Consider the following 15,602-nt stretch of genomic DNA (forward strand, 5'->3'; position numbering starts at 1 on the left):
GAGGATAAAACTGGGCTTCAGGAAGTGGCCAGCCCTCCAGCTCTCGGGTTATGTGAACCTGTCTGTTGGTCCCTACTAAAGGTTGGTCACTTTTTCAGAAAGCCACTCTTAGCAGGTGGCCTAAAGGAGCGGCACACTCAGTGGGAGGCCGGGACATTCTTAGAATGGATGAATGGGTTCTCCATGGTTTTCTTGCTTCCCCTTCTGAGCATGTGAGCCCAAAAGCAGAGTTTACCCAAAGCCAAATTTAGGATAACTTCCAGGCATGCCAAAATCACACTATATAGCGTAGTCCAGGTTATCGGCACAAGTAGCCCGCTAGGTAGGAGCTATGTCTCATCCCTCAAGGGGAAGGATCTAGGCCTGAGATGCAAGAATTAGGGGTGGGGGCTTCAGATCGCCCCAACACAGGCCTCTCAGGAGAGTCTACTCTTTATTTAGAGTTTAATTCCATATGTATGAACCATGCTTTTATTTTTTATTTTTTTTTTTTTTGAGACAAGGTGTCATTATATAGCTCTGGCTTTTTTTTTTTTTTTTTTTTTGGTTTTTAGAGACAGGGTTTCTCTGTGGTTTTGGAGCCTGTCCTGGAACTAGCTCTTGTAGACCAGGCTGGTCTCCAACTCACAGAGATCCGCCTGCCTCTGCCTCCCGAGTGCTGGGATTACAGGCATGTGCCACCATGCCCAGTTCTTTCTTGGTAGTATCTTTCCATGTATAAAAGCTAAATTGTTTTTTTTTTTAATTTTGCTTTTGTCTTTTGAGACAGGATCTCATGAAGCCCAGGCTAGTCACTATGTACTATGTAGCTAATCCTGCCCCCTATCTTCCAAATGCTGGGATTACAATGCTAGGATTATACACCACACCTGACAAAATATTAATAAAATATTAATATTAATATTTTAGTGAAAGCCCAATGTGTTTGTTTTTCCCTCTTGTTTGGAGCTTGGACACTCCTTGATCCTGCCAGCATGTTGTCTCTTTGGGGACAATAGATTTTGAGAAATTCAGTTCTCTCTCTCTCTCTCTCTCTCTCTCTCACTCTCTCTCTCTCTCTCTCAGATTAAAACTAGAACTAGAGCCTTGCCAGGCAGTGGTGGTGCACACCTTTAATCTCAGCTCTTGGGAAGCAGAGGCAGGTGGATCTCTGTGACTTCAAGGCTAGCCTGGTCTATAGAGTGAGTTCCAGGATAGCCAGGACTGTTTCATAGAGAAACCCTGTTTCAACAGAACTAGAGCCTTGCCAATACTAGGCAAGTCTTCCCCCTAAGGCTACCGGAAGTCCCATACTGCCTTCTGGGCTGCTGTCAAGCCACTACTCCACCTCCTCCACTCTCTTGTTCTGTTTGAGCCCAGACTGGCCTCAGACCTGTGATTCCTGTTTATAAACGTGCACACTGGCCCTGCCTCCTTATCTTCTTATCTCAGAAACATCCTTTATCAGCACTAGTTACAAAGCTTGGGAAATGTTGGTGAGGTTTTTGTTTGTTTTTCAGACATGCCGGGATGTCTGTAAAAATTTTAAATAAAAGAGGAAATCAAGTAGACTTTTACCACACTGGCAGTTAAAACTGTTCAGTTTCTCTGCTGCCATCTAGCCCTCCCTGGGACCACAGGTGGACTGTCATGGGGTACCACCGACATGGGGTACCACCGAACCCAGCACAAAGGCCATTGCTGCGGTCTTTTCAACCACTGGCTTATCTTCAAACACTGGTTCTAGCTCATCTGCACATTTTATAGTGGTGTCTGCTCCACCCCCGTACCACCCACACCGAGGTGCTAAGCAGGACAACAGGTGGGGAGAGTTGGATGGACGGAACTTTTCTTGCAGCAGGACTTCTGTGATGCAGCCCTGGGTCATACAGAAGGTAACTGGAGTTCGATCTGGGGGTGGTATGAGGAGTCAGGCAGGCAGGGAGGTCTCCCCTACAGCGCGGCATGCACAGGGGCAATTGCAAAGTCCATGCTTTGCGAGAAATCGATCATGTTGGAGCCTACACACAGTGTGTCCAACAGTCAGCCACACGCGTCCCAGGAGAACTGTGGATACCATCTAACTCCTGTATAGATGCGGATGTCATATCAAGATGTCGAAAGGCTGGACGCTTCTGAACACAACAGCATATGTCTGCAGCCCTGGAAATTTTGTAGGCCAATGCCGGAGAATCGCTGTGAATTTAAGGTCAGTCTGGACAAAAAAAAAAAAAAATCAAATTCAAGATCAGCCCCAGCCGGGCGGTGGTGGCGCACGCCTTTAATCCCAGCACTCGGGAGGCAGAGGCAGGCGGATCTCTGTGAGTTCGAGACCAGCCTGGTCTACAGAGCTAGTTCCAGGACAGGCTCCAAAGCCACAGAGAAACCCTGTCTCGAAAAACCAAAAAAAAAAAAAAAAAAAAAAAAATAGATCAGCCCCAGACATATAGCAAGACCTTGTCTTAACATAATAACAAGGGAAGGACGGAAGAAAGTAAGCAGAGACCCGCAACACCTGAGGAAGATGTGTCACGTGGGGAAGAGACTTGCATCTACCACACCTGTGACCTGTTGGTGGCCCTGCAGATTTACTGAGTAGTAGTGATTTGGGGACTGGAGCCGCAGAGACTGAGCTGTCTTTGCACCCATGCTGCATAGCTTACAGCTGCCTGTAACTCCACCTGCAGGGGGTCCAATGCCCTCTTCTGCTTTCCTGGACACCCCTACACACAAGGCATATGCTCCTGTAGACGAAGACACATAAATGAAAATAAAAATAAGTCTTAATAAAAAAGGGAGCTACTCATATGAGTTTGCTTACTAACCAGCCCACAGAACACCTAACTATCAGCTCATTTACATTGCTAATCCCTAAGACAGCAGGAAAATATGGCAGCGCGTTTGTGCAATAATGCAAGCAGGGAGGAGGAACTGTTGGTTTCAGGGTCTTATATCTAATGAGATACCATATAATTACAGCACAGAAATAGAAATAGACATATATATTGGTAGAAAACAGAAAAATAGCAAGCCAGAAAAAAGAAACAAACCAACAGGGTACAGGTGCACCTGGGTGATAGGACCTTGCATGAAAGATTTTCATTTTAAATTCTGTTTATTATCTTAGCAGGTTTTAAATAAGATATCGTTTAAAAATAAACAATTCAATTGGAGAACGAAGAGGGGGAGGGGTTCCAGGGTTTGTATGACCCAATAAGCAGGAGCATTTATCAAAATGGATGCTCGCTCCCAAAATCAGTTAACCTTTTTGTACACTGAAGACAGAAAGAGCCGCAGGCAGCACTTTGGAAATAAGGTGTATTCGAGGCTTTGGTGGATGGCTTAGAGGGGCAGGGTTTTTTTCTGATGCTGGGTAAATCCAGACACAGCTGGTGACTCCAGAACAGATGGTGAGGCCGGACCTCTGACAGTGGGGACGGAGGGGCCAGGGACTAGAGGGAGTTCAGTGGACCAGGCTCAGCCACATGTAGTCCAGGGCAGAGCCAACACACTCAGCATTGCACCCTGCACACAAACCCAGAGGGGACAATGGGCATAGAAAAAGCTGGACTAGAGAGCTTGAAATGGCCCTGCAGCAAATCAGTTAAAGCTAAAAGAACCTCTGACAAGCGCCAGGCCAGCACTGGGGGGCAGTGCTGGGGGTAGCTGGGCAGAGCTGGCAGTGGGAGGTGATTACAAGATGCACTTGGTGGTGCTGGGCACAGGGTCAGCACTGCCAAGAATCCAAGTGGTGTGAGCTGAGCTCAGCAAGAGAATGTGGGAGGGTGGCAAGGTGGGCATTACAAAGTGACATGAATATATGCTGTTTGTGTAACCGAACAGATGATCCTCACACCCGAGTCTGGCCGCTGAGAAGGAGAAATACATGAGACATGTAACAGACATTTGCTAAAAGGCAGGTGTGGCCCTAGACTGTCTCGACAGCAAGTGGTGGCACAGCAAGAGAGCCTGGGCTCAGTGCAGTGGCACTTGGCTTCCCACACACTTCCCTCCGCCACCCACACCTAGCTGAAACTGCTTCAGTCCAGTCAGGACAGACGATGTGTGTCCTATTTCCTGTTAAGGTGGGTGGTCTCCACGGGACAGGTCATATGGCCCAAGAATCTACGGGGAACTGCAGCACTGTCTCAATGACAAGGACCATCAGACTAAAATATGATGTCCCACATGCCATACATAGGTCATTGATTTGAGAGCAGGGATTCTGTGGCTCCCGTACACTGTTTGAAATATATTGGTAATTAAACAGAACGAGCTATTGATAAAAAAATACCTTGAGTTGACCGTGGTAGCACATGCCTGAGATCCCAGTAAATGGGAAGGTAAGGCAGGGGGATCCCAAGATACCAGATCTACAAAGTGAGATCCTAATTATTTTCTTTTTTTCCCCTCAAGACAGGGTTTCTCTGTGTAATCCTGGCTGTCCTGGAACTTGCTCTGTGGACCACGTTGTCCTTGAACTCAGAGATCTGCCTGCCTCTGCCTTCTGAGTGCTGGGATTAAAGGTTTGCACCACCACTGCCCAGCAGTTTTTGTTTTTTGGATCTTTTAAAATCAATTCTTTTTTTTTTTTTGGGTTTTTTTTTTTTTTTTTTTTTTTTTTTTTTGGTTTTTCGAGACAGGGTTTCTCTGTAGCTTTGGCGCCTGTCCTGGAACTAGCTCTTGTAGACCAGGCTGGCCTTGAACTCCCAGAGATCCGCCTGCCTCTGCCTCCCGAGTGTTGGGATTAAAGGCGTGCGCCACCACCGCCCGGCTTTTAAATCAATTCTTTAACAATTTCGTACAATGTATTTTGATCATTCCACCCAGTTCCTCCCTCTAACTCCTGACCAAATCTGTCCCCAACTTCCTGTCATTTTTTTTTTAAAGTAGCTCATCGAGTCCAGTTGCTGATGCCTATATTGTCCTGGTTATGGATGGTGTCCTGCACAGGAGCATAGTAGATGGCCACAGCCTTAAAGAAAACTGAGTCTCCCTCCCCCAGAAGCCAGTTGCTGTCCATAGCTGCTGAATTGGGGGTGGGAACTGCTGTGCCCCTCCCCCTTCGAGCTGGAATGTTGACTGTATTCATCTGCAGCTGCAGCAATTTCACGCGTGGTGACCTTTCCACGCCTAGAAGACACGGTTTTGTGAGGTCCTTCCCAAGCTCTGACTTTTACAATCTTTCAGAGGAGCCTAGAGGGCTGGGAGGACGGGCGTTGGAGCCTCCACTGACTCTGCCCTTTGATCAGCTGTGAGCTTCTGCTTTAACTGCCCTCTACTGCTTGAGATTCTTACCTGATAAGGTCTGAGAATTGTACTAATCTATGGGACTAAAGGCGTGCACCACCACCGCCCGACTATTTGCAACTTTTTTATAAAAAAGGTTTAAAATAATGAAAAATTTAAATAATAATATTTTCCTAAAAAATAATTTCATGAAAAGATGGACTGAAGAAGGAGAAGGAGAAATGGCAGTTCAGGAAGGTTTTTGTCAATAAAAGGCTGTGGTCAGGCTATGCCCAGAATCGCCACCCTAACAGAAACAGGCAATGGACATGAGCAAGCATCTCACCCACAAGGTTTTACCATACACAGTAAAACACCTGGAGAGATGCCTGGCCTCCTCGGTAAGGAGCCAGCTGCGAGGCCTGCCGCTAGCCAGTAAGAATGCAAAAGGACACACTAGGGCAAAAGCACTGACGAAATGTCCTCAGTATCTTGACAATCTTTCTCGTTCATTTTTGTTATTCCAGTATTTGAGAGGCGGAGGAGGAGAGAATAGCCGTGAGTTCTGAGCCACCCTGAGCTACACAGAAAGTCTGACGCAGTCTGACGAAACACAAAAATCTAAAAATAGCGAAGTGTGGCAGGACAAGCCTGTAATCCCAGAATTTGGAAAACCAAAATGGGAGAATCAGGAATTCAAGGCCAGGCTACAGCATGAGACCCTGCCTTGGAATGAATGAATGAATGAATGAATGAATGAATAAATAAATAAAATTTGGGTTTTTTTTTATTTCTACCTAATTTCAACCTCAGAGAAGAACTACAAGAACATTCTGAAAAATTCTATGTCTCCCTGTGAAAAGGAGAACTTTAGACTCAGTCAACTGCACAAAGTTCAAGCAAGGGATGACTCATGAACAGACAGGGGCTCAGAGCACTCTGACCACAGCGGAGCAGGCGCTGTCAAGGGCCACACCCAAATGTTCATGCACGTGACTGGCTCCTTCTGCAGCAGCTTCCTTCTTCTGGCATGACACAGGAGGTATTTGCCTTTCCTGGGCGCGGCGCGGTAACTTGGCTGCCTGTGGTTGGATGAAACTAGCCTGTTTGTCATTGGCTGAAGTCCAGTCACACACACACACACACACACACACACACACACACACACACACCACCCCTCACATAGAAACCAGGGTGCTCATTCCTCCCAGGGCATTATAACTTCTAGGAAATGTGTATATATATAAATGCATTTTCCCATAACCTGTGTGTTTCCATATTTATCTGTGTGTAGATATGCATATACAAGTTTCTATAACTGCATGTACTTGAATATGCACAAGTCTGCATATTTTAACATCTATCTACATGTATGCAAATGTGTGTGTGTACAATTTTTTTTTAAATTGTTACTCTTCTGTGGATGAGTGTTTTGCCTGCTTGTATGTCTCTGTACCCAATGCAGACAGCACCCATAGAGGACAGAAGAGGCCATCAGATCCCCTGGAACTGGAATTACAGACAGTTGTGAGCTGCCATGTGGGTGCTGGGAATTGAACCTGGTCCTCTGGAAAAGCAGTCAGTGCTCTTAGTCTCTGAACCATCTATCCAGCCCACAATTCTCTTCTTTTTGAAAGAGGGACTTGCTTGCGTCTCTGGTTGTCCTGAAACTCACTCTATAGACCAGGCTGGCTTCAAAATCAAAGAGATCCGCCTGCCTCTGCCTCCCAAGTGCTGAGATCAAAGGCATGTGCCGCCGCCACCACCCAGCAAATTGTCAATTTTTAAATGTCTTTACTCAGGGTCTGTGTGCATGCATGCGTGCATGTGTGTGTGTGTTCAAGTCATGCTGCACATTAGATCAGACAACCTGAGGGAGCCCTCTCCTTTCACTACACAGGTCCCTGGGACAGACCTCAGCTGGTCAAGTTTAAGAGGAGGTGTCTTTACCCATTGAGCCATTTCTCTGACCTAGGTTCTATCTTTTTTTGTTTGTTTTTCGAGACAGGGTTTCTCTGTGGCTTTGAAGCCTGTCCTGGAACTAGCTCTGTAGACCAGGCTGCTCTCGAACTCACAGAGATCCGCCTGCCTCTGCCTCCCAAGTGCTGGGATTAAAGGCATGCGCCACCATTGCCCGGCGAGGCTCTATCTTTTTAACAGTGTGTGTGCCGGGGGGTGCGTTTGTGTACAATGTATAGGTGAGCGCATACATGCCACGTCACGTATGTGGCAGTGAGAGGCTAGTTGTGGAATTCGGTCTCTCCTTTCAACTTTACGTGGGTTCTGAATGCTGACCCCTGGTTGTCAGGTTTGCATGGTAAGCCCTTACCCGTTAAGTCACCTCACCAGCCTGGGGACTGGTTCAAATACTCCACTTTTCAATTAAAGTCAATTTTAAAGACTGTGGATATTGTTCAGGCCATCATCCTTATTGGTGACCCTAAAAACCCTCTCCCTTGCCACATGGCTTTCCTTGTGCTCAGTACAGACTTGGACACCATCCAGCCTGCGGGAGACCCTTGCTCTAATCAGGCAGAAGGGCAGACAGAATAACCAGGCAGGGGCCTGATTCTAAGCCAGTAGGCCTTCTGGAAGGTTTGGGGGAGACAGCATCCCCCAGGAAATGGGGGGTGCCAGTGGACAAGGGAAGCACTGGGTTTCTCTGGGTGAGTGAGAAGACAGAGCAGATGGGCCGGCTCTGCAGAAAACCCACAAGTGACCTAGAGTGTGTCTGGAAAGGGCAAACCTGTTCCCCCCAACAGCTGGGATAAGAATCCTAACTGGAGGCTTTGTGGACACAACAGCTGGCTTCAGCCAAGGCTGGGGCAGCTGCGAGTCTCCATGAGGCTCTGCACCATCAGCTGTTGGCTGAAGAAGCCCATGCGAGAAGAGGATGCCCACCAGGGTCCTGTGTGTGCATCCTTCCCGTTGCTTTGGGGTATAAATGAGGGGAATTGTGACCCCCCCCCGACCTGCTTATTCATTACCACCTGTTCCATTTGAAAGTTTCAGCTTTTTTTTTTTTTCAACTAACACCCTTCCCAAAGGATAAACGTGTATCTGGGTTTCCTTTGTGTGTTCTCAATATTATCTGAAAAAAAAAATGTCTTTATAGGAGTCAGATTAATGGAGGAAGCTCAGTAACTTCCATGAATAACACCAACAGCAGAAACAATGGCTTTGTCTTTGGATAAGACAGGCCTATCCACCAAACCATAGGGCATGTGGGTAGCTTTGTGAGGGCCACGTGAGCATCAAGAATGACCTACAGAGTGGGAAGCCAGGTTGTAGGAAGGCCCTAGGTGTGTGCAGTCTGCAGATGGAGGCACCCCAGCCTAATACTGCCTCTCATGTACCACACCAGTCATACGACATGAGGTGCCACCGCTGACTGCTAAGCCCAGAAGCTGAGAAACTATGCTTCCTAAAACCCAGCACTTGTGCAAAGAATTGATTTTCCACCTCACAGAGGACAAGAATGCCCAGAATAAATAGCAGCACAGCTGCTGCTCAGAGTCAGGGTGAGGCAAAAACTTTGGACTGTGCGTGAGCCATAAACTTGCTTCCAGCCACACAAATCCAAGATAGCAATAGAGACCTGGACAGTACATTTGGCCCACATTTGTCAAACTACCATGTGTCTGCAACATGGGAGGCCTGGCCTGGGACATGGACTGCCCTGTTTCTTGGCAGCTCATATACAGGTTCCTCTGGAGGGCCTCCCTGCTTCCCCCTAGTCTGCTTTCATCTGGAATGGGAAAGGGCAAAAAAAACCAGGGAACTGCGGCTTGCAGCAACCCAGAACAGGAAGACCCTGGAGTTAAACATGGCTCCACTTTAGATACAGCCACAAACCCATTTGTGTGACCCCACATCCTCCTGCCAACCCCCGCTTTGCTGACCCTGGCCTGCAACCACCTCTTCTCCCCCCTCCTAGCTTTAGGCACAGGCTGGTTGGCACATGGGCAACCTTGAATGCACTGTGGGGAGTTGGAAGGGCCAGGGACAGCAGACGGTTCCAGAGTGTAGCCAAGAAACACCTTTAAACCCAGAGTAGTGTGATCTATCTACAAAATAACCAGCTTGCATACTTCAAAATGCTGCTGCTGTGGACAGCAGGGGCCCAGAACTGGCCAAAGACTAGGGAGAGAAGACACCATGACCTGAATGCTGCACGGTTTCCCATGCAGCAGAGGGTGCAGTCTGGACACTTGGCACAGTGTCCTTGGATCTGCAGATGGGCTAACGGCAGGCGTGGCTGAGCTAATTTCTTGAGTTTAACCATGGTGCTCCAGTTAGCTCAGAGTGTCCTTGTTCCGGTGAACAGACACAGAAATGTTGCTGGGTGAATAGGCATATTGCTTTACTCCTAAACAGCTCAAAAGGAAATCTAGCCATAGAGCAAGACACAGAGAGATTTGGAGACATAGAGAAATGGAAAGACAAATGTAGAAAGATGGAGACCAAGACAGAGAGAGATGAGTGAGAAAGCAGAGTGGAGATCAGAGGTAAATGCAGTGGCAAGTTAATATTTTAGTGAAGTTGTGTGAAAAACACTACTCTTACATCGTGTGTGTGTTATGGTGTCCTATATATGGAATCATGTGTGGGTGTAGGTGCGGGTGTGCTCACCCATGCCTGCAGACGTGGAAGCCAGAAGCTGGTCCTGGAATGTCTTTGTCAAGCACTTTTCATCATAGTTTTGATTCTCTCCTTGCACAAGACCTCACCATTTCAGTTCAACTGGCTAGTCAGAGAGCCCCAGGCGCCGGCTGTCTCTGATCTAAGTATTTGGGTTACAGGCACACACCACCACACCCGGAGTTTGTACATGGCAGCCAGGAATCCCAACTCTGGTCCTTGTGCTGCATGCAGCAGGCATTTTACCCACTGAGTCACACTCTCAAGTCCTTTAAATGTCAAGTTTACGAGAGAAAATGGGGTGAAGGGGAGGCCAAACCCATGCCCCCTCTATAGATGAACCCTCTGTGTCCTAGCCCAGCTCCCTCCAAAGCTCAGCCCTTTCAAAACTAGCCACACAAGGCCATCGTCTCCTGGCTCTGCCACCTCGGCCTGGTAAGGTTCATTCCCATCTGCTTCCCAGAGTCCAGCCTGCACTCCTGAAGAGTGTATACATGCAAAACACCTGCCTCAACCTCCTCAGTCTCCTCCCTGGATGCCAAGGGATGCTCTGTCAGCTTCTATCAGTTCCTCCCTCAATTCTAGCCAACTCAGCATGTGGCCTTGGGCAGGCTGCTTCAAAGTCTTCCTCTTCCAGAGGCTCCAGTGTCTTCTCTCCTTACTCTCAGAAGGCAATGGATACTTCTCCTCTTCTACCCCGTCCCTTTCCCAAGTGCCAATGGCCTGTGATTGCTCCAGGCCTCGCATGAGTGATTCCGAATGAGTCTGCGCTCTGCCCTTCTTCAACCTTCATGCCACTTACATCTCTCTAGAAAGAGAGCCTGCGCCCTTTGCCCATTCCCTTCCTTTCCTGCCCTGCACAGGGTGGCTCCTCAAACCACACTTCCTGCTTTGACAGCTGCCTTCCATCCCCTCCCCCAGTAACAATGTGAAATAGGGCTTAAGAAACAGCATTTAGAACTGGAAGAGCTGAGCGGTGTGACTTGTGACGCAACTTGAAGATGTGGGACAAGTTCATGCTCAATAATTACTGTCACATGACTTCCAGTCATCGCCAGCTTGACTCTGTTCTGCTCACCTGTCCCTTGCTTTAAGTGGCCCCCAAGGAGAATGACGTCAGTCTGTCTGTCTGCTGGCAGTCTCTGAGCTGCATGCCTCACCCACTCCAGTGCTGGACTCTCCACTGGCACATCTGCCCAGGGGCATCAGCCAGCCAGCTTCTCAGTCAACAGATCTGTCTCAGGAACCCTTGGTTTACTGAAGGGCAGGGCTTTAAGCCCACCAAGAAGGAAGAGCGGAGGAAACATCTGATATTCCAAAGACAATGCGTTAAAAAGCAGCCCCTTCCATAGATTCCCTGTACACGGGGCTGGGGAACAGCTAACGTCTGCAGCATCTGGGGTCTTGTGAAGTCTAAGTTTGGTTCCGAGTTATCATCTTCATTCAAAGACCTCATGCCCCCAATCGAGCTTACCTGCTAGCATTATTCTCGTTCTCTGGTCACCAGAGCCCTCACCTCAAATTACCGCCTACTTGTCTTCTCTTGACCCCATATAGTTTTTAAATCCTGACCAAAGAACCACAGTCTCCCTCCTCCCCAGCCAGCATTGCCCAGTCACTCAAAGTCTATGTGGGCCTATTTTAGAATACAGATACTGCTTTTACTCAAGGGCTTGTGCTGGGTCCCACTGTAGCCCACCCAAGCTCTCCTTTGCCCTGGGTCACTTCCTTGAGACACAAGGCTAAAGAACCACTCCTGTTTATACGGTTATGGTGGTCCCTGTTCATAGAGTCAAGGGTCTCCCTAGTCACAGAGCAGCTAGCTGCCTCCAGTTACATTGTTCCCCATCCACTCCCCACAGACTCTGGGCCCCAGCCAAACTGCACTGTTCACCATCTGGGAACATATGTTCCTTCTGCCCAAAATAACCTACCCCTGTGTCCACCTGTTAACATTTATCCTTGAAGGATTACTCAATAAGTAGTATTGGGACAATTGGCTAGTTATTTGAAGGAAATTCCTTAGATTCTTAACTTCATGCTAAACATCAGGATATGCTTTAGATAGACTAGAGTTTAATATATTTAAAACATCAAACCAAAAAAACTCAAAAATATGCCCTTATTTTAAAAAATTGTAAGAGCAGAAGATCCTAGGCTTGAAAACAAATGGAATCTCGAAGGAAACAAACAACAAATCTGATCTCAGACAGAACCCAGACTGGAGAGAGTTAAGTGCTTAGCACACAAGCAGGAAGACCTAAGCTTGAATCCCTAAGGTAGCAGTGTGCCTCTGTACTCTCAGCATTGGGCCGGATCCCCAGAGCTCACTGCTAGCCAGCCTGGCTCAACTCAGTGAGCTCCAGGTTCAGTGAGAGACCCTGCCTCAAAAAAATAAGGTGGAGAATAACAGAGAAAGACACCCATGTTCACCTCTGGCTTCTACACACATGTACATATGTACCCACATGTACACACAAGCAAAATTAAAACACTTAACATTTGATTAAAATAGAACTTGATTAACTAGAATTAAACTGATGCTAGAACTCAGGTTCAAGTCAGTCTAGCTGAGGTAGTGAGATCCTGTCCTAAAGACGCCTTATTAGCCGGGCGGTGGTGGTGCACACCTTTAATCCCAGCACTCGGGAGGCAGAGGCAGGCGAATCTCTGAGTTCGAGGCCAGCCTGACCTACAAGAGCTAGTTCCAGGACAGGCTCCAAAACCACAGAGAAACCCTGTCTCGAAAAACAAAAGAGGTGGGGGGCGCGGAGCGAGGAGTAGCTTATGTATTGAAGGCTTCATCCTTGGCTGGTGGATGGTCATTGAAAAGTGACTGGATCCTTAAGACTCTGACCTAATCAGTGTATTAGTAGTCCCTTAGGATTAATACTCTAGTGGCAATACTGAAAGGTAGGATCACGTTGGAGAAAACAGGTTATTCGGGTGTGCTCTAGAAAGATCACTCGTCCTTGGCCGTTTCCTGTCTCTGCTTCCCAGGCACCATGAGGTAAGCAGCTCCACTCTTGAGTAATTCAGACGCTTCTCAGCATGTTCTGCTTTACCACTGCCCAAAAGCGACAGAGCCATCTGATCATGGACGAAAGCCTCTGAAACCATGAATATCAATAAAGCAGAAAGCAAGCACCCCAAGGCCAGCGGACAGAAGCAGGGACGCACTGTCACCAGGAGAGCCGCAGGGCGCTTCCCCGGCGCGGCCAGTGACGTCACCTCTGCGCCCCGCCGCTTCTCCGGGTCTTCCGGCCGGGAGGCGGCGGGAGGGCGGGGCGGAGTGACGTCACGAGAGCCGCGCGCCGGAAGCGGGCCGTGCAGCGCGGAAGCCGCGGGGGCGGGGCGCGGAGGCGATGGGGGGCGGCGGCGGCCGGCGATGAGCGGCGGGCGCGCGTGAGGAGCCGGCGGGCGAGGCTGGGGGGCCCCGGAGCGCGAGCCGCAGGGCGGAGGGCGGGGGCGCGAGCGCAGCGGGCGGCGGCGAGGCGGCGGCCGAGAAGATGGCGGACGGCGACAGCGGCAGCGAGCGCGGCGGCGGCGGCGGCGGCAGCAGCGGCGGGCCCGGCGGCTTCCAGCCCGCGCCCCGCGGCGGCGGCGGCGGTGGGCCCGGCGGCGAGCAGGAGACGCAGGAGCTGGCCTCGAAGCGCCTGGACATCCAGAACAAGCGCTTCTACCTGGACGTGAAGCAGAACGCCAAGGGCCGCTTCCTCAAGATCGCCGAGGTGGGCGCGGGCGGCTCCAAGAGCCGCCTCACGCTGTCCATGGCGGTGGCCGCCGAGTTCCGCGACTCGCTGGGCGACTTCATCGAGCACTACGCGCAGCTGGGGCCCAGCAGCCCCGAGCAGCTGGCGGCGGGAGCCGAGGAGGGCGGCGGGCCGCGCCGCGCGCTCAAGAGCGAGTTCCTGGTGCGCGAGAACCGCAAGTACTACCTGGACCTCAAGGAGAACCAGCGCGGCCGCTTCCTGCGCATCCGCCAGACGGTGAACCGCGGCGGCGGCGGCTTCGGCGGGGGGCCCGGGCCCGGCGGCCTGCAGAGCGGCCAGACCATCGCGCTGCCAGCGCAGGGCCTCATCGAGTTCCGCGACGCGCTGGCCAAGCTCATCGACGACTACGGGGGCGAAGATGACGAGCTGGCGGGCGGCCCAGGAGGCGGCGCCGGCGGCCCGGGGGGCGGCCTGTACGGAGAGCTCCCGGAGGGCACCTCCATCACGGTGGACTCCAAACGCTTCTTCTTCGACGTCGGCTGCAACAAGTACGGGGTGTTCCTGCGCGTGAGCGAGGTGAAGCCGTCCTACCGCAACGCCATCACCGTGCCCTTCAAGGCCTGGGGCAAGTTTGGAGGCGCCTTCTGCCGGTATGCGGATGAGATGAAAGAGATCCAGGAGCGACAGAGAGATAAGCTCTACGAGCGACGCGGTGGGGGCAGCGGCGGCGGCGACGAGTCCGAGGGTGAGGAAGTGGATGAGGATTGAAACGGGCAGCTTCCCGCACTGGCCTCCCCCCCAACCCCACCACCATCCCCCCCCCCTTGGTTAGAGAGTTCCCTTTCCTCCTCGTCCCCAGTGAGCTAGTGGAGAGGGATCAGGGGAGGCCGCCGACGGAGAAAACAAAATTTAAAATAATATAGTTAAGAGAAATAACCATAAGAAAACAGTCACAGACAATTAGAGAAAAGCAGTAAAGTTCCAAGGAACTGCCAGCAACCTGCAAAGAGGACAGACAGCAGCATCTCCTCACCTGCGCAAGAGTCTCAGCTTCTGTTTGAAACCAAGGTTCGTAAATTCATCAGAATAACACTGGAGGGGATAGGTCTTTGAAAGTCTGGGACAAAACCCGCATCCGAGTTCCCCAGACTCGTCCATTGGTAATAGGTGAATTTGTGTTGTACCTGGGTAACCTGGTCTTAGCATCCCTCCAGGCCTCGCTGTTTTACCATCTATCCCGTCACCTCCATCGAAATCAGCATTTTGGATCTAGGTCTTAATGGAATCTTTGAGAAGAAAGAGGCCTTTGCAGTTACCCAGTTCTGGGGTACAGGTTTATGAAAAAGAATGCAATTTTACACAGTCATGGACAGGGCAAGCTAAGAATTCAAGAAGCTATCGAAGAATTCAAAAACCAATTGGATCCATTTTTTTAAAAAAAAAAAATGGTTTTGCATGGAACCTGGACCAAGGCCCCTGTCTTTTCTTTGCAGAATTGTTTTCCGGGATGCAGATGAATTCAGATATCAAAGCTTGAACTAGAATCCATTACTAAAATAATTTAAAAGTTGGCTTTTTTTTAAGCGAAAGCAATTTTACAATGGGGATTGCTGAGGTAGGCACAAGAAGTCAGGCATAAAGCACAAGATGGATTTGTTTGAGTGGGTTGGTTGCTGCTCACTAAAGTTCTTCCCTTGATCTCTCCAGTGTGGAGGTCATTACCAAGAAATGGCTTACCATGAGTGAGAGCTGAATCCCTATGGCTCCACCATATGAGCTAGTGAATTATGGCTAATTCGGCTGTTACAGCCACTGGCTGGCTGCATTTTAAACCTTAAAACTTGACTATCTGCGAAAAGGAACAGTGTGGCTACAAGCCTGAGCTTTAAAGGCATACACATCCTCACAGAGAAGTTGGAGACAACCGGAACTGAAGGCTTCATTTACCTTCAGTTTAATCTGTGGATTTATTGAAATACTGACGATCCTCAGGTCCAGAATTCCAGCATCATTTATTCTTTTAAAATAAATTTTTAAGAA

The 15,602-nt window shown here is 49.6% G+C and overlaps 1 protein-coding gene across 1 annotated transcript; it reads left to right on the top strand.

The window, feature by feature from the left end:
• Positions 1-13,194: 13,194 nt before the first annotated feature.
• Positions 13,195-15,108, top strand: Purb (purine rich element binding protein B). The gene has a single exon (XM_057771243.1). The coding sequence runs from the start codon at positions 13,359-13,361 to the stop codon at positions 14,328-14,330; it is 972 nt and encodes a 323-aa protein (XP_057627226.1). The 5' UTR covers positions 13,195-13,358; the 3' UTR covers positions 14,331-15,108.
• Positions 15,109-15,602: the final 494 nt, after the last annotated feature.

The sequence above is a fragment of the Chionomys nivalis genome, chromosome 6 (assembly GCF_950005125.1).
Source record: "Chionomys nivalis chromosome 6, mChiNiv1.1, whole genome shotgun sequence".
In the NCBI taxonomy this organism is placed as follows: Eukaryota; Metazoa; Chordata; class Mammalia; order Rodentia; family Cricetidae; genus Chionomys; species Chionomys nivalis.

Excerpts from the sequence above, each read along its gene's own strand:
- Purb (XM_057771243.1), top strand. The coding sequence starts at position 13,359 with ATGGCGGACGGCGACAGCGGCAGCGAGCGCGGCGGCGGCGGCGGCGGC.